The sequence below is a fragment of the Lissotriton vulgaris genome, chromosome 1_1 (assembly GCF_964263255.1).
Source record: "Lissotriton vulgaris chromosome 1_1, aLisVul1.2, whole genome shotgun sequence".
NCBI lineage: Eukaryota > Metazoa > Chordata > Amphibia > Caudata > Salamandridae > Lissotriton > Lissotriton vulgaris.
In genome coordinates this window covers 464,200,096-464,227,572 of record NC_141685.1, presented here as the reverse complement: position 1 = coordinate 464,227,572, position 27,477 = coordinate 464,200,096, and the positions used below count along the sequence as shown (strand labels likewise).

Below are 27,477 nucleotides of genomic sequence, written 5' to 3'. Positions count from 1 at the left end.
ACCTCCTGATCCTGAATAATTTAAGAAACATATGTAAAAATATAAATAAAGGATATCGCCAGGTTCCTCGTCTGGTCTGGTACTGTATCCTTCGTCATCTACTTCTGGTGAGTTCTGCAAAAAACAAAGCAAAGGAAATTGTTAGTACTACATGACTTCTTGGGAATTCTACCTACTATACACAATCCACTTTAAGTTTGGCTTTCGTTCTGTTTCATTACTGACTTAACTTGATTGATCCTGTGGGAAAACGAGCCGGTATTTCAAGATTAAGTACACACTTTAGTAATATAAGTACATTTGCAACTTAAGTACTCCTGGATTTGATCCTCTTAGTTGGACCGATGTAATGATAGAACTTTAGTCAGTCTTTCAGCTCAGTCACACTTACATGAAATGGTCAGTTGTTATGTAGAAAAAGATGTGTTGTGGTGTACTTTTGTTATGGGATTAGCGTTCTGCATTCCTTCTCCAAGGTTGCCAACGTGGACCCTGGCAGTTGAGCTTGGGAACCACTGGTGAAAGACCTGTAGGACGTGGGCTTCTTACTTTGGAATAAAAAAAGATTTTTCATAATCCCTGAAGTTTTCTCTTTTATTCAGAAGAGACCACTACATTTTGGAGCCGATCAGAAGGAGCCCACTGTCAACATTTAAATATAGCTAGAAAGCTAACCTCATCTGAAGCAGATGCGGAACAGATGACGAAGCATACCACATTGCTTACCTGAATGCTTTACGAGACATGCCTATTTTTCCCTGAAGTCCTCAATGTATTCCTTTTCTGCGTTGCTGCGCATTTGCACATGCTTGCGACCTGATTTTGGCACCCGCACACGCTCGTTCCCCTCTACGCGAGCCTTCAAATGAGCACATCGGTGAAAGCTGTCACCACAGAAACCCACCACAGTAAACGTAATCATACTAACATTCAATGTGATGGACATTTTAAAATAAATATTTACTTAGACTTTCACAACTGAGAAATCCCCATTACCGTAGAGATTGGTAAAGGTTGCAGAAACACTCAGGAGCAAAAGCAAAGTACTTCACATAGTTGGAAGTAGCACTTGTATGTACAGTTACTATTTCCTCGTTTTAAATTCAACTAACTTTATACAGAAACATTTATTTTAAGACCAAAGTGTTTATTTTAAGTCCATTGTTTTTTGCTCTTCACTTTTTGGCTGAGTTTTCACTCTAGAATTAAAATTAGTTATCTGGCACAGTTAGTACATCTACAACCTTATCTGCAGCTTCCTGGAAAACCTAATTTAACATGGAAACAATGGTTCAAAGTATTTGGGAGCTATTTGTTTGCTCTGGAGGCAGAGGAATTTTCTCCTAAATGAAAGGCAGCTGATCTTTTCAACAATCTCAGAAATGAAGAGCAGTAACTTTTTGATAACGTACTATAACCAATACCTACTCCAGAACCTAAAAATTGGGACGATTAAGAAAATATTGCAAGACTCGAAAAGACATTTACTGAACAGCCCACTGTACTTGTGGAAAGCTTCAACTTCTTTAAAATATATCAAACTCAGGATGAAACTGTGGCGGACTAGGATTCTGCACTTTGTCATTCTAAAGCCAATTGTAATTCTGGATGCACTTTAGTAATAAGCATTTAGAGACCAGTTGGTATTTGGTTACAATTCTAAGAAAAGTCAGGAACGGCATTTAAGTTGTAGGGACCCAACTCTTATAGAAGTCATTGATCTAGCAAAGTCAACGGAAAGATCCATCATTTCAAGCAAAAGAATGGGTACTGAATTGGTTTATCATAATGTTAATTCACTTCATGATACTGACACTGTGAATGCCTTGTCACTTAAGAAATATTAAGCCTCCTCCGAAGAAAGTATCAGGTTTTTGTTTTAGATGTGGCTCAAGATCCTATATGAGTAATTATCCAGCCTGTCTGGCATTAGGTAAACGATGCAATGAGTGCCATAAAATTGGCCACTTTTGAACTGTATTCGAATTTGTACAAGGGTAATGTACGAATTCATAGAGTAGAAGCAGAAACTTAAGAAGATCAAATGACTCCTGACTTGTCAAACCTTATCCTCACTAACTCGGGCAGCCAGGAACAGCTCTGAGGGATTTTTTTGTTCGAGAAGAAATCTGTAGCTCTCAAATGTACCAACAAAGGGTTTACGAAGATAGCCAGTTAGTTGGTAAACTTTTGGCTAATTCAACAAGAAAAATACAAGAAGCAGCTATAATATCTAAAGTCCTTGACCCTCAGACCGGTCAAGAAGTTGTCAATAGCGACGAGATTCCACAGATCTTTTTGGAACATTTCCACAAACTCTATTCTACAGAATATTCGGTGGGGGGGGAGCTGATCCAGGATTATTTCACAAATGTAAATGTTCCCAAACTTTCAGATAACTGGATCAGTCAACTAGGATCTGATGTGGATTTTGTATCGCTCTGATGTGGTATCCGCCAAGATTTAGACATCTATGAAAGCAACAGCTGGGGCCAAAGCGTTTGGGTAGGATGGCTTCTCCATTAAATTTTATAAAAAACAAAATCAAAAGAATTATTCGTACCTCTGAAAAAACTATTTAATTATAATAAAAAGGGTAGTTTGGTTCTCGCACATTTTAAAGAGGAGCTAATCGTGTCCTTTGTTAAAAAAGATAAAAATCCTGTGGATGGTAATTCATATAGGCCCATCAGTCTCTTGAACTCGGATTATAAGATTTTAATGAAAGTATGGGATGAGCGTTTTTTATTCGCCACCCAAGAGACAATTCATAGAGACCAGACGGGCTTTATAGCATGTAGATCTATGCCGGCCAATACTATGTTTTCAATACAAGCCTTGGACTATTTTAATACCAATCTTATTCCAGCATGTATTATAATTGTTGATGCTTAGAAAGCATTTGACTTGGTTAATTGGAGAAGAACAATTGTTACTTACCTGTAAACAGGTGGTTTTCCAGTATTGGTGTCTTTCATAGATTCACATGCTTGAATATTCACAGTCGTCGAAGTGGGAGCCCCACGGTAAATAAAATAGCAATAAAATCCCAATAAAATATGTATGTAAAAACATAACACATACAAATACACACTAGAATAGTTGCAAAGACCAGGTCATAATTTCTACATAGGAATACATGGCAAGAGAGAAAACATTTGCAACATATCCCTGTCATTATGTTAGTCCAAACTACAGTCAATCAGGCGCAAGCACGCCTCCAGAACCTTCTCCTCAGAGGCTCAGGCCCTCAGATTTTCATAGCACAATAGTGACAAAAGAGTCTAGGAGGAGAAGCGAGCGGGTCGCATGTGAATCTATGAAAGACACCAATACTGGAGAACCACCTGTTTACAGGTAAGTAACAATTGTTCTTCTCCAGTATTAGGGTGTCTTTCATAGATTCACATGCTTGAATAGAATAGTGGTACAAAAGGGGGTGGTGATGGACGGAGCATCTGAATCAATCAAACACACACACACACACACAGTCAAAAGATCTGGGTTTAATCCATCACCGTTCTTTAGCCCACTCTGCCACCCCAGTTCAGACATGGCCATATACAAATCAGTCTGACCCTGTGCCTCATGGGAACAGTCCAGCCCGAACTGCCAAGCCATGCCTTCCCTGGACTGGAATAGTGAGCAGTAATAGCTGGCAGCAAGAGCAAAATCAGCAATGCATAGGTATGAGGATGCACCAATAGCAGCATGGCATTGCCAGAAGGAATAACAATAATAATAATAACAACCGTATCATTACACAAACCATATAGGTGGAGTGTAGAAAGCAGAGGCTCACCTTAATTAAAAAGATTGCGAAGCACCGCTTGTCCCACTGTCGTATCCGCTTCGTTGATCGTTTCAAGGCAATAATGTCTCGATGAAGTGTGCCTGCTGGACAACGTAGCTGCTAGGCAAATTTGATGAATCAGCACATCAGCAAACAGGGCAGTAGAGGATGACATCGCCCTTGTAGAATGAGCGCTCACTGAGGATTGAAGAGGCTTGCCAGCCTTCTGGTGTCAGAAGGAAACTGCTGAAGAAATCCAACGTGCAATAGTTGGCTTGGTGACATAACGCCCCTTGCACATGTGTCCGTAGGCTACGAACAGCTGATCAGATTTGCGAAAGGGTGCTATCCTATTGATGTAAAATTTAAGGCAGCGCTTAACGTCCAGAGAATGTAAACGCTGCTCCGCTGGAATTTGAAGGTTTGGAAAGAAAGTCTTTACGAGAACAGGCTCATTGAGGTGAAAGTCAGTGGGCACCTTAGGCATGTAAGCCAGGTTTGTGCGAAGCACTACACAGTCAGATTTGAATTGGAGAAAAGGAGGCTTAATGGTAAATGCGTGAATATCACTCAAGCAAAGTGAAGAGGTTAGAGCAAGGAGAAGGGCCACTTTCCAGGTTAAAAATTTCAAATCCGCCTTGTGGATAGGCTCGAATGGTGCCTTCATTAATTGTGTCAAAACAATGTTGAGATGCCAGGTTGGAGGAGGACGCCTAATGGGCGGGAACTTCCTGAACAGTCCTTTAAAGAACTGACAAATTATTCTGGAAGAGCAGAGAGAGGAGGAGCCATCCTGTCGGAAGCGAGAAATCGCCGCCAAGAAAACTTTCAAAGTGGAGTGGGAGAGCCCTGACTGTGCCAACTCTAGAAAGAACGGAAGAAGCTGAGCTGGAGTAGAATGAACAGGATGAATGTTGGCAGCCATGCACCAGTGACAGAACCTTTTCCACTTGAGTTTATAAGTCTTTATTGTAGATGGAGCTCTGGCATTAGCAAGGATGTCTCTGCATGCTAGCGGGATGTTCAAATGGGCAAATTTAAGGTGCTCAGGTTCCAGGCTGATAATCTGAGAGAGGAGGGGTCTGGATGACAGATCAGGCCCTCGTCCATCGTGAGGAGATCCGCTCGAGGATGAAGGAGAATGGGTTCGCACTGAGAAAGAAGCAGCAGTTCCGAGAACCACGCTTGTCAAGGCCATCTGGGAGCAATCAGGAGAATGTGGCACGGCTGTCTCGCATCTTCCACAATACTCGAGGAACCAGTGGAATCGGTGGAAAGGCGTAGGCGAATAGACCGCACCAATCCTTCAAAAGGGAATTATCGGACGATTCTGGATGGGGAAGCCAACTTGCAAAGGACGGGCATTTCCGGTTTGCAGGGCTCGCAAAGCGATCTATGCTTGGATGACCCCAACGCCAAAAGATGAAGTCCAGAGTTGGCTGATGTAGCTCCCACTCGTACGCCGAGGATGCGGACCTGCTGAGGGCATCCGCTAGGATGTTCGAGATGCCTGGTAGATGAACTGCCGTCAGGGTAACGTGGTGCCGAAGCGCCCAGTCCCAAATAGCTTGTGCCAGCCGAGACGGGAGAGGAGAGGAGAGGAGATTTGGTGCCGCCCTGCTTGTTCACATAGTGCATACTGGTGGTATTGTCCGTTTGTATGAGCACCGATTCCCCCTGGATCAGAAGATGGAACGATTTGAGAGCCAGAAAGATGGCCAGCAACTCCAACCTGTTGATGTGCCAGGAGCGTTGAGACTGAGTCCATTTGCCCTTGACGGACAACCCCTGAAGGTGTGCGTCCCAACCTTCCAAGGAGGCATTCGTGGTCAGAGGGAGTTCCGGAGTTGTGGTGAGGAATGTGGTCCCGGCAGCTACGTTGGACGCAGGCACCCACAACTGGAGAGCCAACCTCATCCGGGCAGTCACACGAATAAGATCGTTGAAGGAGCCGGTGACCTGACGCCACTGACTGTCCAATTCTTCCTGAATTGGGCGACTCCTGAGCCTGCAGTTTGCTATCAGAGAGATGCACGGGGACGCCATTCCCAGAAAAGACTTCAATATACGAACGGAAACGGACTCTTTTGAACAAAGGAGGGTCACCAGGCGTAGAATCCGCAGCTGACGTTCGTGAGACGCAAATGCTTTGGCTAGTGACGTATCCAGAGTGGCGCCTATAAAAGTCCGGCAGTGAGCTGGGTCGACCTGAGACTTCTCGGCATTGATGGAAAGGCAGAGGGAGCGAAACAAGTCCTGACAGAGTTGAGTGTCTCGAGACCGCTGTCTGTGAGACTGCGCCTCAATGAGACAGTCATCCAGGTAGGGAAAGATTTGGACGCCCTGAAGACGCAGGCAGGCCACTACTGGGGCCAAAACCTTTCTGAAGACATGAGGGGCGGAGCGCAGGCCGAAAGGCAGCACCCTGAATTGAAAGTCTCTCCGCCCCACCCGGAAGCGCAAGTACTTCCGGTGACCAGGAAGAATTGGCACATGGAAATATGCGTCCTGGAGGTCGATGGTGGTCATGAAGTCGTCCTTCCAGAGAAGACATATGATCTCCATCACCTTGAGCATGCGGAAGGACTGGCACTTCAGGTATTTGTTCAGTGCACGTAAATCGAGGATCGGACGCCAGACGCCGGTTTTCTGGAGGATGAAGAAAAACCGGGAATAAAATCCCATTCCCCTCAGACTTGGGAACCACTTTGATGGCACCCTTATGAATCATGATGTGAATCTGCTGGAACAGTTCTTTGAGGTTGCAAGGAGGCGGACCAGCTGGAGGATTGCGAGGAGGAAATTTTACAAACTCCAAGGCATGGCCCTTTGATACAATGTCCAATACCCAACGGTCCGAGGTGATTGAGGACCATTGAGAAAAGAACAGGGAGATTCGACCTCCAACCTTGCGCGGGAAAGGAAAGTCATTGCCTTTTGGAAGTGGAACCTCTATAGGAAGATTTTCCACAATACGATTTGGAAGTTTGCAGGCGTGAGGACTGCTGCTGCTGGTTGGAATACCGTTGATTTCCCTGGCCTTAGGAGCGGTATTGATTCGATCCTCCACGAAAAGAAGAGGTGGTGCTGCTTCCGCGCGACCACCACGAAAGGGCTGTTTGCGGAACTGTAAAGTGCCCAAGGAGCGAGCTGTTTCGGTATCTTTCTTCATCGTGGTCAGTGCCTCATCGACATGCTGACGAAAAGTGACTCGCCGTCATAAGGCATTTCGAGAATTTTTGCCTGGACCTCCTGGCGAAAAGAGGTAGACCGAAGCCAACCCTGGTGCCGTAGAACAGCCGCCCCTGCAAGTTGACGGAAGCCAGTGCAGGCAATATCCACAGAGCAGTCTATTATCTCTTCTGACACTCTTTCCCTGACCTGGAGATTTTTAAGAGTCTCCGCCCTGGAGGACTCCGGGATGAGGGCAACCAAGGTGGACATGTCAGACCACATCGGACGATCGTAACGTCCCAGTATGGCCAAAGCGTTACCGGCCCTTACAGTAGTGAAAGCCATAGTTGAGAACTTTCGCCCGATGGCATCTAGGCGACGACCTTCGCGATCCGAAGGAGCCGTAATCAGGGAAGATGGGTTTCTGGAAAGGCGCTGGGCGGCCTGGGTGACTACTGAATCCAGTTTAGGCTGTGCGATCAGGCAAGCTGGAGAACCCTGGGGCGCCATATACATTTTCTCCGATCAAGGTAGTTGTGCAGGGTTGGAATTCGGCGTTTGCATCAACTGGACTCCTTCATTCCAGATGAAGTTGATGATTGGGACTGTCCAAACTTGATTGAAAGGTTGACTCTTAAAGTCATATAAGAAGCAGGCCTCTTCCCTTTGAACCATAGGAAGTTAAAAGCGGAGTGCCGCCCTATCCAGGAGTTGGTGGAAACCTGCAATGTCAATAGGAGGGGAATCCCCCAGAGTTGCAGGAGGTGGGGACGGCGTTTGAATCTGGTAATCATCCCAGTCTTGCTTATCGCCATCACCATCGTCATCCTGCAGCTCACGATCCTCTCTGTCCGGGCAAAGATTACCATCATCGTCTTCATACACTGTATCATGGACCTGAATAGAGATCTTAGCAAGAGCAGGCAACAGTGCCGGTTGCGGAACAGCGGTAGGAGGTGGTGCAGGTGCCTGTTGCGGCATCAGAACAGCGGTAGAAGGTGGTACAGGCGCAGGTGCTGTAGGCAGAGGCGACCCATGACGAGATGGCGGAAAATGCCTGCTGTAGTCCTCTAGCATATACTTAAGATTGGAAATGAGGGAAAGAGGAATTGAAGCTGTCAGAACCTGAGTGGACGGCTCTTCCTCCTGCACTGGTTTAGGAGCAAGTGAGCGATGAGGACGCTCAATGATGAACATAGGAGATAGATGGTTGGTACCAAATATCTCCGTGATCAAGCGCTCAATGTAGGACTCCATTTTCCCCACATTTGTGGACTCAGGCAGGCCAAGAATGCGTATATTGTTCCTGCGGGAACAAGCCTCTAAATCTCATTCTTAGCCTGTATTGTTGCGTGCTTATCTAGGATCCTGATCGATACTGTGACCTTATGCCCCTATTCGGCTATAAATCCATTTATTCCCTATATTGGCATAACCGTTCAAGTGCGATATTCAGAAAGTCATCTCTGGCCTCACACGAACAGAGCCACATTCCAGAATAGTTCTCTGCCACTTCCTTTGCAACCAATTAGTGCAATGACAGAGCAGAAGTCACTATCTGATATTCCTAGATTAACACTCCGAGTTCTTCAACAAGATAAAAACTTAGCAAACCTGGAAATCCCCGCTTGCTGTGTTTTGATTAGTAATGGAACTCTAATGAGCAACTGATAGCTATCACTTCCTAGTGACATCTTTAATTGACGTCTTATGTCCAGCAAACTTGCGTCAAACCAGGCACCTGTCAGGTATAAATACTACCAACGTTGCCTTAAGCAATTGCTGGTGTCCCATTGCTGTTGTATGCTGTATGCAGTACGCCTGATGCTGCTGCTGTCCCTTTGGTGGTGAAGCTACTGATACCATTATCGCTGCTAAAGCGCGAACGATGGTGTGGTGAGCTTAGGAGCTGAACAGCCGTCCCTCTGCGAAGAAGCCCAGCAGATGCCAACTGCCCACGGACGCTGTGCCCCCTACTCCTCCTCGACGCGCTGAAGAGAGACGCTGCCTTTCTCCTGCAGAGAAATCCAGCTCCAGCGTTTCTAGTCTGCCCTCGCGGGTGACTGGGATACCGAGTACCCCCTGAAGGAGATACCAGACCTCCATCATTCTATTCAGAGGTATGGTGTTGACTAAACCCTTAGAAGAGAATTCTTGAAGCAAACCTTGGCAAAACCAACTTAACTTAAAGCTACTTACTTACTCCCCTTCCACGTGTTAGGCTTAGGTCAGGTACACTGGGGTAAGCGTAGTAAAAGCACCAGTTGAGTATGTTAGCCTAATGTCTATATGACTGTATATATGTTTTATTACTTTTAAACCATTGTATGGCTAAGAAACCATATCAATGCTTTTACAGCAATACTTATCTTACTGTACGTACTTTTTATAATAACAAGTCTTGCAATTGTGGCAATACATTTCTCTTGTACGAGAAGAAAGACTGTTCAATAAGTGTTAACCCTTTATTGACAAACGCCCGTCTCTCTATTCTCTACATATCGTGAAAGTAAACTGCACTAACCTGACTGAGTAAAATAACTGTCTATTGTTTCACACGACCCTAGAGATTGACTCTTGATCTGAGGAGCAAAGTTGTCATGTTGCACGGTTGTTGGAAAACTGAATCCCTTCTTGTCTGTGCCAGGGAAGCTGATCACTTCCCATGCAGAGAAGAAAGTTTCCAGTGACCTCTGAGCTAGTTGGTAACAAACCCAATTAAGTTTAGCATAGTCAGTTGAGGCCTGGAAGATCCGCACTTCTACGTCGATACTACTGAATATGTTATTCCAATGCGCAGGGCCTAGTGGGAAACTAGGAACTACACTACAGTATGAGGGAGAGGACCTTCTCCATGTCTAGGGTCTTCCCCGCTACTTCACTTAAACCATCTTCAGCAGCAGACACCCGTTGCTCCACCGCCCCTATTGGTGCATTTTATTTTTCCAGCTGGGAGGACATGTGATTCAGCCGAAGGTTGACCGCCGCCATTGTGCCCTCAATAGCCTGCAAGCTCCGTTGCATAGCAAGGAGTGTGGTTTCCAATGAGAATTATTCCTGACAAGGGGCATCCGCCTCAGAGTCCGAAGCTGCCCTCTGGGGAGGTTTAGGAGTCTTACGCGCCTCAAACGTGAGGCGCGACTGCGACTTGTCATTACGGCCCATAATGCCCTCAGGCAGTTGCTCTCGCCACCAGAAAGCTAACACACCCCCAATGCTTGGGATAAGATGATCAGTTAGGGCAGCCCACTACAAGAGCAGGTATCACAGCAGCGCCTCACCAGTAGCCAGAAGAAATCCAGTACAATATCCCACTATACAGCTGGTCGCAAAAGTCCCTATGTTCTGCCACCCTACACTCTAGTAGTTGATGTGTGGCACAGCAGTCATTAGTAGTAGCAGGCCTCCGTGCAGCAACACGGTACCTCAGCCCCACCAGGCACAGGTAGAGATAAGTGAAATAGTTGCACAGCGAAGAGCAGCAGGCACTATAACCCAGCAGAAAGAAGCCGCCACTTTAACGATCCCCCATCCTCCTGATAAAAGGCTCCGAGACAGCAAACTGTGGCAGTGTAGCTCCCAGGCTGCAGGACACAATCAATACGGGCCGTAGTACATCAGCAGCTCCCTCACCCCGCGGCAATCACAAGCGTCACTCCTCCGGGCCACCAGCGCGGTAATGCTCGGCGGGAAGCTCCAGGGGGCCTGAGGATCCCCAGTCCGGCAGTAGTACCGCCCCCCCACCCCCCGCAGCCGCCCATTGGGTGCCAGCGCCGTACGGAGCAGACAGGCAGCAGCAAGCACTAGGACCGTCCCTGCCTCTGCGGACACCAGCTCTATGCCCGCTGCGTCCCACTCACGGCCTTGGACGCCACAGGCGCCGCAGTTCCTCAGGCCTGCCGCACTGCCACTGAGTTCCAGGCAGGCCGCACTCCTCTCAATCACATCAGGGGCTGCCTCGGTCAGCGGGTCGATAATATCCTGTAGGTCACAGCCTGCACACTCGGAAGCCAGATATCAGCGAGGGATGAATCTCCAGACGCGCCGTCACTGCCAGCAATCCAGCCAGGAGCCAATCAAGGAGACAGCCTCATGGAGACAGCCTCATGGACGCCGCCATTTCAGCCGCCGAGGTAGGCAATGTCGGGTTGTTGGTCATCCGGTCTCCAATATTCATCTAAAACACAGCAAGCGGTTCAGGGCACTGTGTGTCCCCTGTCCGATCCGCCGCAACTGGGCCCCAAATGACAAGGATATATTGCAGATAATAGCAGGATAGGTGCTCGGCTGGGCAGAGCCTCACACAGGTGCGGCCATCATGCCGTGCGCCCTCTAGCGCCCCTCAACATGTTAGAATTTTACTTGTGACCTAATTTCAAAGGGATGAAAGGGGTGGGTGGGAGCGCATGGCTTGAAAAGCAGGCGAACTCCCACAAACGTGCGAGTATGTGTGAATTCACAAATCTTTGTTACTCTTGTTCCTACCCATGGAGATTTACTCCTCACAAGGCAGCAATAAATCACTATCCTGGTGATACTGTCGGGGATTTACTCCTAGCAACACAGCAATAAGTCTCTATCCTGGGGTGGACATGGGGAGGGAAAATACTTAAAATTGACAGAGAAAAGAAAGTGGAAATGCCTGCAAGCCATGGAAGTCGTACTCCACTTTAACAACAGAAGTAAACCTACATTGTACATTTTTATATGTATTGTTTTTACATTTTGTTTTTCTGATCAAGACCTGAACGACTCAATCAGAATTTTTATTGTGTACCAAAAATCTTATTAAGGAGCAATAGAAGAGACAATAGCAGGAATACATGATTCTCGAAAAAGGATCCATGGACATTTACATACAGAGATGGAACTTGCTAGCACGGAAAATCTGGTGCTAGGGCAATTTTCTGTATAATTAAATCAACAGGAAAGGGTTGGAAAAGGAACGCCGATGTGTACGGGACATGAAGTGAACATCACAAACTTCTAAGCTTGGGGGTACTTAAAAACAGTTTGTAGGGCTTTACCCACCAGGCAAATACTTGTACATTTACTATTTCAAAGTACAAAGAAAGTTTTTTCTACAATGGGAAAGGAAAGGGAATGCACTATGTTCCATGAGGCTATAAAGGAATGGGTTACTCCATAAGGATTTTTTTCTGTGGAAATTAAATACCTAAATAACTTTAGGATTGCACATTTCTGTTAAGTGTATTCCAACAGACTGGCAGCCATGTAAACAATCCCCAGACGTACACTCATGGAAATCTACACTTGCGCAGATTTCTATGCAAACTCCATTGGAATCACTGAAAACTCGAACATCTAAGCAAATCACGAAATGAACTCAACAATGTATAATTTAAAATTTTCTTCAAAACGTTTGTAAATCAGTTTTGAAGCGTGCATGAACTATTCTTTAAAAAAGCACGAGTAACAGTCCTGTGATTGGGGAGCTACAAAGATGGTTGCTTAGTTTTACAGCACCACATGAGCAGGGAATAAAGTTAAACTTGACCACAAACCCACCAGATCTTACAGTGGCAGATTTTTGTAGGCTCGGGTAACATTTCTGTTGCAATACCATGATCTCATGTAATGTTGCATTAAATGTCATAACCCCATTTTGTGTAATTACACACTGAACGTGGGAATAATTGCGTCACTTATGTTAGCTCTGCGTCCTTGAGTCCAAATGGACACATGTGGCGCTATCTAACTACGTACCGATTTAGAATAATGCTGCCTCTCAAAAAACTCCCAGAGCGAGTACGCTACGAACCTAGTGTTCGGCCATCTTTTAGAAAGTTCTGCAGCGTGATAAACGCCCCGCCTATAAAGGCATCACCCATGACACGCACCCCGGCATTCTGTAGTATATTAAGTGCCCCAGCTTCACCCGTCACCGATATTTCTGCATGATGCACCAAGGGCATTGTAGGAGCGTACATTGGCAGCCGCCCTGCTCTTCTCCCCAGGTCTGCCCACGCTCGAGCTGTACATTGTACTGTGTCTACTTCCCCTCTGTCATATACCAAGTGTGGGTTCACTACCATAGCCTTGAGGGGCAAGGGGTGCACCGCGCCAGCCTCAACCGCCATGTGTGGAGTAAATGGTGGCGCCGTCTGCCAGTAAGAAGCAAAATGTGCCTGTGCACAGAGATGGTATAAGTTCATGTCCGGTACCGAAAAACCACCTAGTTCATAGGGCTTTGTCAACGTTTCCCACCCTATGTGGCTTCTTACCCTCCCCATGCAAGCGTGATTAATAAGGAGCGTAGCGTGGCGAAAAAGTGTCTTGTCAGAGTAATCGGGATATTAACAACTAAATATAAAAAATGTGGGTAACACCACCATCTTAATCAGAGCAACTATCAGCGAAAGACAGGGGTAAACGTATTCACCTAGCCACCTGATCTTCAAAGTTGGACACCGCCACCCCATAGTTAGCCCTTATAACGTCTTTCGGGTCCTGAAGTACCCAAATGCCAAGGTACCGTACAGGGTCAGAGGCCCACTCCAAGGGGAAGTTTAGAACAAATTTGCGTGAGAGGCAAGATTATGGATTTGCTCCAATTAATAGTTAAGCCCGAGAACCATTCGAAACGGACATACTCCCGAATAACCTGTTCCAAGTATTGCTCTGGCTCTCGTACATACAATACCATATCGTCAGCATACATTGATACTGCTAATGGCCATTGAAAGAATTGTAGTGCTGAACTAGCATGTCTCTGCCGCAGCACACATGCCAGTGGCTCCAGCACAAGAGCAAATAATAAAGGCGAGAGCGGGCACACTTGTCTAGTACCCCTTTTTAATGGAAAGGACTCCGAGACACGGCCATTAACCCGCTCCCGGGCCACCGGGTCCGCATATAGTAACTTTATCCAGCTGGTAAAAAAGTAGGGCACCCCCATGCGGTGTAGCACAGCAAACATTTACATCCATGCAATTGAGTCACACACTTTAGCAGCGTCCAACAGGACTGCCACCGCTGGTAGGTCCGGTTTAAGCAAGTGCAGGACAGCGAATAAGGCTCTCAAATTACGGGCAGTGGACCACGTAGGAATAAACATTGATTGGTTCGGAAGAACCATAACATTAAGTAAGAGGCGCAGCCGTGTCGGCAGAACTTCAGCAAGGAATTTTACATCGGTATTCATGAGTGATAGTGGTCTGTAAGACTCGCACTTATCTGGGGGTTTGTCCCGTTTCAGTAATGCAACAAGTAAGGCCTCCAAAAGTGTGGCAGAGAGCCTCTGCAGGTCAAAGGCCTCCGCATACATGGTCGTTGAATGAGGCAGCAACACTTCAGCATACTTTTTATAAAATTCGGACAGAAGACCATCTGTACCTGCTGCCTTCCTATTCGGTAGAGCAGCTATTGCATCTTTAATTTCTTCAGCCGTTAAATGGTGCATCAAGAAGTACTGCTGCCCCTTCGACAGCCACACTAGAGCCACATCGTCCAGATACTGTGCTATCTCCTCCTCACTAGCTGTTTTCCTACTCCCATAGATTGCTTTGTAGTATTTAACAAATTGTCCCAATATATCCGCAGTATCCGTCAGGGACCTTCCATCCTCCGTAAATTCCTGCACTCCATTCCAGGGCTCTGTGATCCTCTCAGACAACACCTGCCCTGGCCTGCCACACTCACCGTAATGCCGGGCCTTACATCGCCTTGCCAAGTGCTTCACCTCCTGTTCAGCCAGTTCATTATATTCATCCACTTTCAATTGTATAGTAGCCAGGGTAGCCGCTGCCGGCACTTCCTCATACGGACGTTCCAACCCCACAAAGTCACACTCCAACTGCCCCATGGATTCACACAAGGACTTAAGCACACCTGCCTGCAGACCTACGCACGCCCCCCTGATGGTCACTTTAAACGCTTCCCATATAGTGCCCATACATTCCATTGACCCCATATTCTCAGCGAAGTAATGTTCTATAGCCTCCCGTATACCTTCCCGAAACACTAAACCTGATAAAGCCAAGGGCTGAGGCTTCCATGTAAATGGTGCAGGGGCATAAGCAGGAAGAAGCGTGTCAATCAGAACTGGCGCGTGGTCTGACAGTGTGCGGGGCAAGTGCAGGGACCTTGTCACAAACGCATTAACATCACGTGTTGTCAACCAGTAATCCAAGGGTGACCATGTGTTATATGTATAAGTGCAACATGTCCCCTCACGTACTCCAGGGTGTCTCAGCTGCCACACATCAACAAGTCCCAAATCACCCAAACCATCCCGCACTACCTTCCCGGCCTTTTTAACATGAGTGCTGTTGTGCGACTTCCGATCTATAGCTTGATCAAGCACTACATTTAAATCCCCCACACAAATGACCACTGACACAGGCAGAGCATATATCTTAATCCCCAGTATAGTATAGAACTCAGGATCATCTACATTTGGTCCATAGACATTTATCATAGTGATCAAGGTTCCACACAGTCTCCCCTGCACTATTATGTACCTGCCCTCTTTGTCGATCTCCTCATGCGTGCTTACAAACGGGACATTCTTTTTGAACAATAGCATGACTCCCTTGTATAAGACTAGTAGGAGGAAGCAAAGCGCGCCCCAGCCCATTTCTTGGCCACAGATGCCGCTGTATGCCCTGTGAGATGTGTCTCCTGCAGAAAGGCGACCTGAACATTATGGCGTCCAGATATGCCAGAACCTGCCTAGTCTTTTTCGGTTGATTCAAGCCCCTGACGTTGCAAGTGAGCCAAGTGATTTTACCTTCCCTATCCATCAGTAATCACCATGTAGTAACCTGCAACAACAGAGGTCAACAAGGACACCTTCAAATACAGTCTCTGAGACTTGTAAGTACTTAACACCTTAACACACCACCGTACAAAAAGGCATTCAATGTAAATAAATCATAAAACATTACCAAATCATAAAAGATTTCCATCTCCGTGAATTGTCCCCTGCAAAAGATAACCCCCATCCACCCATCCCCACAACCCCCTCCCACTTCAGCAACCCCAACTTGCCAAAGCCATCCCATCCCCTAACATCCCTATCCCCACCCAGAACAACAGCCAAAATACAAAATTGGGGTTCACCCATAAGGGGTCGTAGAGACTACCATCCTCCCATCCACTAGGAGGTGGCAGAGTATACATTAATGTAATCAAGTTTATAGCATCATGTCACAAACCTGGAGGCCCCAACGGGTGGCCACAGACAGTTCAGTAGAACAGAGCCCCCCTGCAACATAATATAACAGATCATAACGGGGCACATTATTAAATACACCTCCCGGTTAACCAACATATCCGGCATATAGATGAAAGGTACACAATAGCCAGGTCACCATACCACTACACACATCAATCCTCAGTCTCAGAGGTCGAGTGGGATTCACATAGTCGCTTCTATAATTGCTTTGCATGATCAATGACAGCTTTAGGAGTAGTGAAAATTTTAGAAGCGCCCTAAGACCCTATCCGCAGTCGAGCTGGGTACAAAATCGCATAGGGGACCATTTCAGTCTGGAGAAATTTTTTAACAGCACCAAACTCCTTGCGAACCGCCTGTACAGCCACAGTAAAATCAGGGAAGAAGGATAGGGTGTTCCCATGATGCTCGATAGTCCCTTTCTCCCTGGCCATTCGCAGAATAGAGTCACAGTCCCTATAATTGAGCCTCCGCGCAATTACTGGGTGCGGAGGCGCGCCCGGAACTGGTTTAGGAGCAAGTGAGCGATGAGCACGCTCAGTGATGAACAAAGGCGATAGATGGCTGGTACCAAATATCTCTGTGATCAAGCGCTCAATGTAGGACTCCATTTTCCCCATATTTGTGGACTCAGGCAGGCCAAGAATGCGTATATTGTTCCTCCGGGAACGAGCCTCTAAATCCTCATTCTCAGCCTGTATGAGGGAGAGGACCTTCTCCATTTTATTTTTCCAGCTGAGAGGACATGTGATTCAGCCGATGGTTAACCCCCGCCATGGTGCCCTCAATAGCCTGCAAGCCCTGCAAGCTCCGTTGCATAGCGAGGAGTGTGGTTTCCAATGAGGATTGTTCCTGACCCGAGGCATCCGCCTCAGAGTCCGAAGCTGTCCTCTGGGGAGGTTTAGGAGTCTTACACGCCTCAAACGTGAGGCGCGACTGCGACTTGTCATTACGGCCCATAATGCCCTCAGGCAGTCGCTCCCGCCACCAGAAAGCTAACACACCCCCAATGCTCGGGTTAAGATAATCAGTTAGGGCAGCCCATTACAAGAGCAGGTATCACAGCAGCGCCCCACCAGTAGCCAGAAAAAATCCAGTACGATATCCCACTATACAGCTGGTCGCAAAAGTCCCTATTGTTCTGCCACCCTACACTCTAGTAGTTGATGTTTGGCACAGCAGTCATTAGTAGTAGCAGGCCTCTGTGCAGCAACTCGGGACCTCAGGCCCACCAGGCTCAGGGAGAGACAAGTAAAATAGTTGCACAGCGAAGAGCAGCAGGCACTATAACCCAGCAGAAAGAAGCCGCCACTTTCACGATTCCCCCCCACCTCCTGAGAAAAGGCTCTGAGACAGCAAACAGTGGCAGTGTAGCTTTCAGGCTGCAGGACACAATCAATACGGGTCGCAGTCCATCAGCAGATCCCTCACCCCGCGGCAATCACAGGCGTCACTCCTCCGGGCAGCCAGCGCGGTAATGCTTGGCAGCAAGCTCCAGGGGGCCAAATCGAAGCGTTAGGCAGCAGCAGGCAGAGACAATGGCTGCCAGGCCCAGCCAGCCTGAGGATCCCCAGTCCGGCGGTATTACCCCCTCGCAGCCGCCCAGGGGTCCCAGAGCCGAACGGAGCAGACAGGCAGCAGCAAGCACTAGGACCGCCCCCGCCTCCGCGGACACCAGCCCTACGCCCGCCGCGTCACACTCACCACCTTCAACACCACAGCCCCAGGCGCCGCAGTTTCCTCAGGCCTGCCGCACCACCACTCTGAGTTCCAGGCAGGCCGCACTCCTCTTAATCACAGCAGGGGCTGCCTCGGTCAGCGGGTCGATAATATCCTGTAGGTCACAGCCTGCACACTCGGCAGCCAGATATCAGCGAGGGATGAATCTCCAGACGCGCCGTCACCGCCTGCAATACCACCAGGAGCCAATCAAGGAGACAGCCTCATGGACGCCGCCATTTCAGCCGCCGAGGTAGGCAATGTCGGGTTGTTGGTGATCCGGTCTCCAATATTCATCTAAAACACAGCAAGTGGTTCAGGGCACTGTCCCCTGTCCGATCCGCTGCAACTGGGCCCCAGATGTCAAGGATATATTGCAGATAATAACAGGATAGGTGCGCGGCTGGGCAGAGCCTCACACAGGTGCGGCCATCATGCCGTGCGCCCTCTAGCCTCCCTCAACATGTTAGAATTTTACTTGTGACCTATTTTACTTGTGACCTAATTTCAAAGGGATGAAAGGGGTGGGTGGGAGCGCATGGCTTGAAAATCAGGCGAACTCCCACAAACGTGCGAGTATGTGCAAATTCACAAATCTTTGTTATTCTTGTTCCTACCCTTGGAGATTTACTCCTCACAAGGCAGCAATAAATCACTATCCTGGTGATACGGTCGGGGATTTACTCCTAGCAACACAGCAATAAGTCTCTATCCTGGGGTGGACATGGGGAGGGAAAATACTTAAAATTGACAGAGAAAAGAAAGTGGAAATGCATGTGTACATCTGCTAAATGTAAGATATACACGTGGCTATGCATGGAAAGCGGTTACTGTAACCGTTTGCTAGAAGTACTCCTGGATTATTTCCTGCAAGCCATGGAAGTCGTACTTCACTTTAACAAACAGAAATAAACCTACATAGTACATTTTTATATGTATTGTTTTTACATTTTGTTTTTCTGATCAAGACCTGAACGACTCATTCAGAAGCAATAGAAGAAACAATAGCAGGAATACATTTATTTACCTTGATTCTCGAAAAAGGATCTATGGACATTTACATGCAGAGATGGAACTTGCTAGCATGGAAAATCTGGTGCTAGGGCGATTTTCTGTATAATTAAATCTACAGGAAATGTTTGGAAAAGGAACGCCGATGTGTAGGGCTTTACCCACCAGGCAAATACTTGTACATTTACTATTTCAAAGTACAAAGAAAGTTTTTTTCTACAATGGGAAAGGAAAGGGAATGCACTATATTCCATGAGGCTATAAAAGAATGGGTTACTCCATAAGGATTTTTTTCTGTGGAAATTAAATACATAAATAACTTTAGGATTGCAAATTTCTGTTAAGTGTATTCCAACAGACTGGCAGCCATGTAAACAATCCCCAGACGTACACTCATGGATATCTACAGTTTGCGCAGATTTCTATGCAAACTCCATTGGAATCACTGAAAACTCGAACATCTAAGCAAATCTCAAAAAGAACTCCACAATGTATAATTTTACATTTTCTTCAAAACGTTTGTAAATCAGTTTTGAAGCATGCATGAACTATTCTTTAAAAAAGCACGAGTAACAGTCCTGTGATTGGGGAGCTACAAAGATGGTTGCTTAGTTTTACAGCACCACAGGAGCAGGGAATAAAGTTAAACTTGACCACAAACCCACCAGATCTTACAGTGGCAGATTTTTGTAGGCTCGGGTAACATTTCTGTTGCAATACCCTAATCTCATGTAATGTTGCATTACATGTCATAACCCCATTTTGTGTAATTACACACTGAACGTGGGAATAATTGCGGCACTTATGTTAGATCTGCGTCCTTGAGTCCAAATGGACACATGTGGCGCTATCTAACTACGTACCGATTTAGAATAATGCTGCCTCTCAAAAAACCCCGAGCGAGTACGCTACGAACCTAGTGTTCGGCCTGAGCACTATCTTTGAATAATATTGAAATACCAGAAAGCAATGGCGGACTGTATCCGTGTGTACCTCCCAAAACAATACATCATCTATTACTCCACATCCCGGCCTTCATCTTAGCCGGGACCGCACCATGGTTTGTATCCAGTATTCACCACAATATCACGCTGTAATTATAACTCTCTTCGTGTCCGTAATGAAACCGCATCGGATCCATATCCTCCACCAATAATATGGGCAAAAGTGTCCACCCACCCAAATATCTGTACTAATAAAGTGCATTTTCTTCACCATCTACCGATGAGGAAAGTCAGCTGCAGCAGTCGTTAGTGTCTGAAATCCATCACCTCACCCCAATGTGGTGAGAGCAACGAGGTCAGGAGGAGCAGGAGTTGCACAGAACTTCAAAGAGCTACTGTAATGGCAGTGCATAAGACACCAAACAACAGCAATGATTCTGCCAGCGGGGCTGGTTTAGGTACAGTCACTGGTAATATAGGCTGTCAACCTGCCCATACTCCGTTTTATACATCGGCGCAAGCCCAGGCACTACCAAACATGCTGGAGATTAATGGTGGCAACATTAGTAGTGCTTCAGGAGATCAGAACAATCATGGTGCTACAGCTTCTTGGGCAAGCGTATCTCTGTTCTCACCAGAAGGAGATAAAATCTCCTCACTAAATGATGATTCAGATACAGAGATCAGTGAGTTGGAATCATCACAGGAGACGGCTTCAGGGGAATCATCTGCCACACAGAAGATGCACCGCAGCGGATCTATGAACTCCAAACAGCGGGCCAAGACTAAAGCAAGATCTTCGGACTCAGCTACTAGGAAACTTGAATGGGACTATTCTGCATCGACACTGACAGCTTGCACCGGTAGCGGGCCCAATTCAAGAAATGAGCTACAAAGTGGCATAGGAGGATTCAACATCTCTGACAACGTGCCCCCCCCTACAACACTGGAGTTATTTTATATGACAAGCAGATGCAGGGGGAGGAGAGACAGAAAAGTAAGAGATCGCTTCTTGCCACCAATAAACTGCAGGGGGCTATCCGTAAGATGAACATGGCGTTCACTGACATGTCGGAACGAGTCATCCATATGGAAGAACGAACTGCTGCTGTAGAGGTGGAGACTGATAAACTACAATCATTCAAGGTTATGCAGTAAAACCAATCGCTAAGTATATGCTGGAAGCTGGAGGAATTTGAAAACAGGCAGTGCCGCAATAAGGTCCGGTTGCTTGGCTTGGAAGAAAATGTGGATGGAGAGAACATCATGGCCTTTGTCATTAAGTTGTTGAAGGGCGCTTTTCCGGACCTCGCCCACTGGAATTGGGAGATGGAAGTAGAGCAGGCTCATCGTTGCCCAATGTTTAGGAAAACCCGGACGAAAAGCCAAGGGGAGCAACCTAGAGCCATTCTGATCTTTTGTGGCAACTTTTTGTTAAGGAAGGTTAGAACAGATCGGGCCAGACCTGACTCAAAGCGATCATTTGAGGGGCACACCTTCTTCGCTCGGCCGGACTTCTGCCACACAATGGTCGACCGGAGATGGAGACTTCGACAGATGATAACCCCGTTTCAGGGGGTGGGTTGTTCTTTCCCACTCGGCTTAAAGTTATCCATAGGGGCAGGGTCAGAATGTTTTTTTTTTGGGAGGTAAAGGCCCAGGAATTTCTTGCGGAGCTAAATGAAATGCAGGGGCAGAGGGCCACAGTTAATACTGTAGTAGTGGGGGTAGGGGGGGGGGGGGGTTCTTACAGCTGAAGATTAATGCACTATGGGGTCAGCAACTGAACATGGCGGACGTGTGTTGAGGGAATTCCGGACCAGAGCCCTCAAAATCCTGAATTTACCACGCTGCCACGCTGAGTGAGTGCTCACGATTATAGTCTCCCGTGGCTGAGGGGACTGTGGTCGCTTGTCATTGCCTGGGAAGAACACTGACCCTCGGGTTGAGGGGCTCCCGCCCTGGATGCTGGCTGCCGCCCGGCGGAGTAGAGAACACGTGTGGGCCCGTCTGCCGAGGGAAACTGCTCTGGAACACAAGGCGTTATCCTGGGGATCACCCGCTACATGGTGAAGCGCTGTGCCATTGTGCAGGACACTGGTGAGAGCGGCGGGCGCTGCGGTGTGGAGCACATTGCCGGGCCGGGAGCCCTGCAGCTTCTGTGATTGGGCAGCGCTCCAACACGAGCCCGGGGCTGAGCGGCCTACTGCGGTGGGGGCGGAGCTACGAAGCGGCCTGAGCGGGAGGCGGCCTGCACAGGCTTCGGCTCTCCCCGCCGATAAATACACGCATGCAGGTGCACTAGCCGTTTGATGTATGGGGACCACTGCCAAGAGGTGCAGGCCTGCCTGGGGGTGAGACTTATCCTGACTGCCGGCACTCCTATAGACATTGTCCAGAGCCATACGGAGGCATATCCTAGAGCCGACTAAGAGGGCGTCACCCCCCTCCACCCCTGTTGTGTTGACATTTGGAGTCGCCCCCCCTCCCCCCTCGTACAACCAACAAGAGGGACTGTTAAACATTGCAATATTCCACACAGCAAGCGGGAACCATATGTGATGTGCTGCCCCCCTCCATCCACCTAACTGGCGTAGTGCCTGCCCGGACCTTGCTGTGCCCTTTGTGCTGTTGGCGACGTCGCTGCTCACTACTTTGCAACTGGAGCCCTGCTGGGGCCCACGAGAAGATAGTGTGTGTGCCACTACTTTATTAACCCAGTAGAACCGGCTGGGTTCGACCAAGTGCCGCGTGGATCCGGCGCTATGGGGCGTGAAACAGCAGGGACAGGCTGAAACTGGTCCCACACAAGATACACCGGACAGCGGACAGTATGGATGGTATACCGGGGTCCAGCTGTGTGTCCCCCTCGGTGGTACCAGCGCAGATGGACAAGTTGGACCTTATTCTGCAAGAAGTACGTGACTCCAGGAAGGCCATCGAGTCACAGATCGGATCTTTGACCACAGGACTGAACCTGCTGAGGGCGGATCACGCGAAAGTAGCAGACGCGGTGAAGGAACACACAACGACCCTAGCAGAGGTGCTCCCACAACAGAAACAGACTGCAGCCGATGTGAAGCTCCTACAAACACAGGGAGTTGCCTTAATGGATCGGGTGTAGGATGCAGAAAGGAGGGCAAGGCGCAATAACATCCGGGTGATCGGCTTGCCAGAGAAAAATGAAGGGACTGATGCAACTAGCTACATGGAGCAGTGGTTTAAAGATCACGTCATGTTGGAGGGTCTCTCCTCGCAATATTGCATTGAACAGGCACATCGAATACCTACTGGAAAACCGAAACCGGGAGCCCCTCCAAGGCCTCCGATTGTGAAATTGCTAAATTTCAGAGATAGGGATGCATTGTTGCAGAAGGCTCGGGAGATGGTGCCGATTACCTTCGAGAACACAAGGGTCTCCCTATATCCGGACTACACGGTGATGGTGCAACGCCAGCGCTCCTAATTTGTGGCGGTGAAGCGTCTGTTACGGGAACTGAATGTCCAGTACGCCCTCCTATTTCCGGCACGCCTAAAGATCCAACATGAACAAAAAAACCTACTGCTTCGAGAGCCCCGGTGATGTAGTGGACTGGATTGAGGTGATGGAGCTGACTGGCGCTGCGGACACCGACAATCGCAAGGCCTTCAAGAAAGGATCTCAACAGGATGCCTCGCGGAGTCGTAGGAGTGGTCGCTTCCGGAGAAACATCACAGACAAACGAATCACTTCACAATGGCTGCAACAATCTAAACAACAGGAGATCATAGCGACAGCAACCTTCACAAACGCACCACGTACTGATACTGTAACTAAATCTTCCACAGACGGTGAGACATCACACGGATCGGACTCTAAAGGCAGTGTGGCCTTGTTCCCCTCGGCTACACCGCAACTAATTACGGACTTATTTGGTTGATGCACCCACGCAAGTATACATTGAGCCTTTGTTCCTAAGATGTAACTAGCGTACACTGCTAATAATTTACATTTGCTGTTTATTTGCTTACTGCAGACAAGTACTGATTGGGCTCGGGTACCGTTGTAGCTCTAGAGTGCTATATAAGGGTGCTACATAAACGCATGCGAGGTGCAGGCGCCGCCCCCCACATGGCGAAGGCCCTTGGTTTGCAATTGTTGATTTGCTCGTTGCAATTTTATGTTGTGGTCTGTATGGTTTCGGTCCCAGACCGTGTATTGGGAATGTTGGGGGGAGGGTTGGTCACTTTCATAAAGTAGCTACCAATATAGTCGTTCTACCCTGCAACATGTTCACACCCTTAAGGATGTACAGATTATCACAATGCATGTGTTGGGTAACTATACAGTAATTACCTGGAATGTCCGGGGTATGGGCACCACCCATAAAAGACATAGGATACACGCACATCTACTACCCCGCAAGGCGCAGATAGCTTGTTTACAGGAATCACATATGGTGGACAGTGAAATAGTAAAACGTAGGAGGAAATGGAGGGGACAGGTTTTCTCCACCTCTTACTCAGATTACGCTAGGGGATCTACGATATGAGTGCGGCTTGGGGTGCCCTTTGTAGCGCATGACCAAAAAATCGACAAAGAGGGCAGATATGTTTTTGTGAGAGGGACACTAGACTGACAACAGGTGGTGTTGGGATCCGTATACGCCCCTAATTTTGATCAGGATAAATACTGGGACCTGCTCAGTGGAGCACTTGCAGGGTGGGATACATGCCCCTGGATACTTGGAGGGGACTAGAATACGGTGCTGGAGGTGTCCTTAGATAGATCGCACCCGCCATTACGTGGTGCAGGGGTATTCAAACAAACTGAGGCGCTGGAACGCTGGATGACGGAGTGGAGACTGTGTGATGTATGGAGGATGCGACACCAAGACCACCGGGAATACTCATTTTATTCGGCAGTACACGCCTTACATACCAGAAAAGATAGGATTCTCTGCTCTGTCGATATAGCAATGCAGGTACTTTACCCTACATACTTACCCAAGACATTCTCCGACCACAACCCGCAGGAGATCAATATTACATGGGGCAGGGTACCCTCACCGGTCCCCACATGGCGTCTCTTGCCACAGTTATTGGAAGACTCAGTGTTTCGTACAGATCTACTGCACACAATAGACCAATATTTTACAGAAAATAGTGACACGGGGACAAGTAGACTGATAGAGCGGGATGCATTCAAGGCAGTATTACGAGCAGGGCGATTAGCGCAACGGTCGGTGCACAACAAGAGCTCCACAGATCTCTGGTAGACACTGAAACACATATGGTCAGGTTAGAACAACTAGCGGCGACTGATGACACTCAATCAGAGGCACTCCAGGAAGTAAGGATTAAGCATGCTGAACTGTTGGAATCCCTTTGAGTCATAGATTACAAGGAATACACAAGAAGAACACATGTAGAAGCAGATAAAGCGGGCACTTTGCTAGCTAGATTGCCCCGGGATACTCCTCCCGCAATAGTTATTAATGAAATCAGGAAGGAAAATGACCCGAGAGTCTGCACACAGGGGGAGAATAATGAGGCCTTCAAGACATACTATGCTTCCCTATATAGCGCACCAGAGGGGGTACCCGCCGAGCAGACGGATGCTTTTCTGTCCACCCTGACTTTTCCCAGGTTGCCGCCTCCGGCTCAACAAGACCTATAGGGGCCCATAACCTCACAAGAAATTAGGACTGCTATGAAGGGACTTCCTCATAATAAGACTCCCGGTATGGATGGCCTCCTCATCGAATTTTACACTATATACGCAGAAACATTGGTGCCCAAATGAACAGATTTATATAGGGCGATTTGGGATGTGGGCACATTACCTCTCACTACCGCACAGGCACTGGCCATATCATTGCCTAAGCCCGGCAGGGACCATACGGAAAGAGCCAATTACCACCCGCTGTCGCTGCTACCCACTGAGTACAAAATACTAAGCAAAGTGCTGGCCAATGGGCTACAGCCATTCCTCTCACACTTGGTACACGTGGATCAGACAGGGTTCCTGCCAGCGTGTAGCACTTCCCTGAATAATAGGAAATGACATCATTTGATGTTGGAAGCGCCGAAGCAGTTCCCCAACGCAGGCTGTCTCTCTTTAGACCTCAAGCAGGCATTCGACTCGATCCACTGCGAATATATGTTTAGGGGGCTACCACGCTTTGGGATACCCGAGGGGTTTATGACATGGCTGCGACTGCTATACAAAGCTCCGACAGCGAGAACAAGGACGGGCAGGCACATCTCGGGCGAATACATGATACATAGAAGGACACGGCATGGTTGCCCGTTGTCACCCCTGATTTTTATTCTGCCACTAGAACCCCTGGCGATAGCAATGAGGCAGACCCTCCCAGATATGGGCATAACAATCAGACACCACCCACCTTTTTTCGGGATATGCAGATGACAATTGTTTATCTTCGCGATCTCCGTCAGCCCTTCGCTCCAATTTACGATTTGTTTAGGCGCTTCGAGACCCTGTCCGGCCTCGCTGTAAACATTACCAAATTGCACGCCTTTTTCTTTACGGATCGCGCTGATACCACGGAAGTGGAGTTCGGAGACACTTCACTACAGGTCGCTCTAGCTACATTTAAATACTTGGGTATTCAAGTATTGCAAATGCTACTTACCAGTATGCATCTGTTCTTGGCATGTAGGGCTGCTGACATTCATATCTGTGCATAGATCGCCGCCGAGTGTTGGGTCCGGATGATTGCACATTGTTGTCCTGGAAGAGTCTTCGAAGTATCACGAGATAGGTGGCTCCTCCCCTGGACTACAGTGCGCATGGGCATCGCCTCCATCCCCAGATTGTTTTTAGCCATTGGCAGAGATGGAGTGAAGTATGTGAGTGATGACCATGCTATGAGCATATAAATATATGAATATTGCAGCTGCGACAGGCGCCGGGGAGGAGGGTGGGCGATATGAATGTCAGCAGCCCTACATGCCAAGAACAGATGCATACTGGTAAGTAGCATTTGCAGTTCGAGGCATGTGGGCTGCTGAATTCATATCTGTGCATAGAATATATAGCAGTCCCTCCATTAGCGGCGGCCGCCCGTGCCAGCTGCAGCAGTCTGAAAAAGTGTTTTGAGAACAGCCTGACCAACAGCTGCCTGCTGTTTGGAGTGCACGTCTACACAGTAATGTTTAGTGAAAGTATGTGTGGTAGACCATGTGGCTGCTCTACAAATATCTTCTAAGGGAATGTTACCTAGGAAAGCCATAGAGGCCCCCAACTTCCTGGTGGAGTGGGCTCTTGGTGGGATAGTGAGAGTGCGTTTAGCTTTAGCGTAACAGATTTGAATGCATTTCACGATCCACCTAGCGATCCCAGCCTTGGAGATAGCGTTTCCCTTGTGGTGTGTGGCAAAAGCAACGAAAAGCTGCTTGGTTTTGCGAAAATCTTTTGTCCTGTCCACGTAGTACATCAAGTCTCTTTTAACGTCAAGGGTGTGGAGCATCCGCTCCGCCAGCGTCTCTGGGTTTTGGAAAAACACCGGCAACTCAATTGTCTGGTTCATATGGAATTGAGATACAACCTTGGGTAAGAATTTAGGGTTAGTGCGGAGCACAACCCTGTTAGCATGCACTTGGAAGAAAGGTTCTTGGATGGTGAGCGCCTG

At 47.9% G+C, this 27,477-nt stretch overlaps 1 protein-coding gene across 5 annotated transcripts in view; it reads right to left on the bottom strand.

The window, feature by feature from the left end:
* The window catches only part of SGIP1 (SH3GL interacting endocytic adaptor 1), a 1,273,000-nt gene that overhangs the window by 897,511 nt on the left and 348,012 nt on the right, over nt 1-27,477 (bottom strand). For all 5 annotated transcript variants that reach the window (XM_086953766.1, XM_086953786.1, XM_086953772.1 and 2 more), the window contains exon 5: nt 57-114. In XM_086953766.1, the coding sequence (XP_086809892.1) occupies nt 57-114 (58 nt within the window). The remainder of the gene's footprint in view (nt 1-56; nt 115-27,477) is intronic.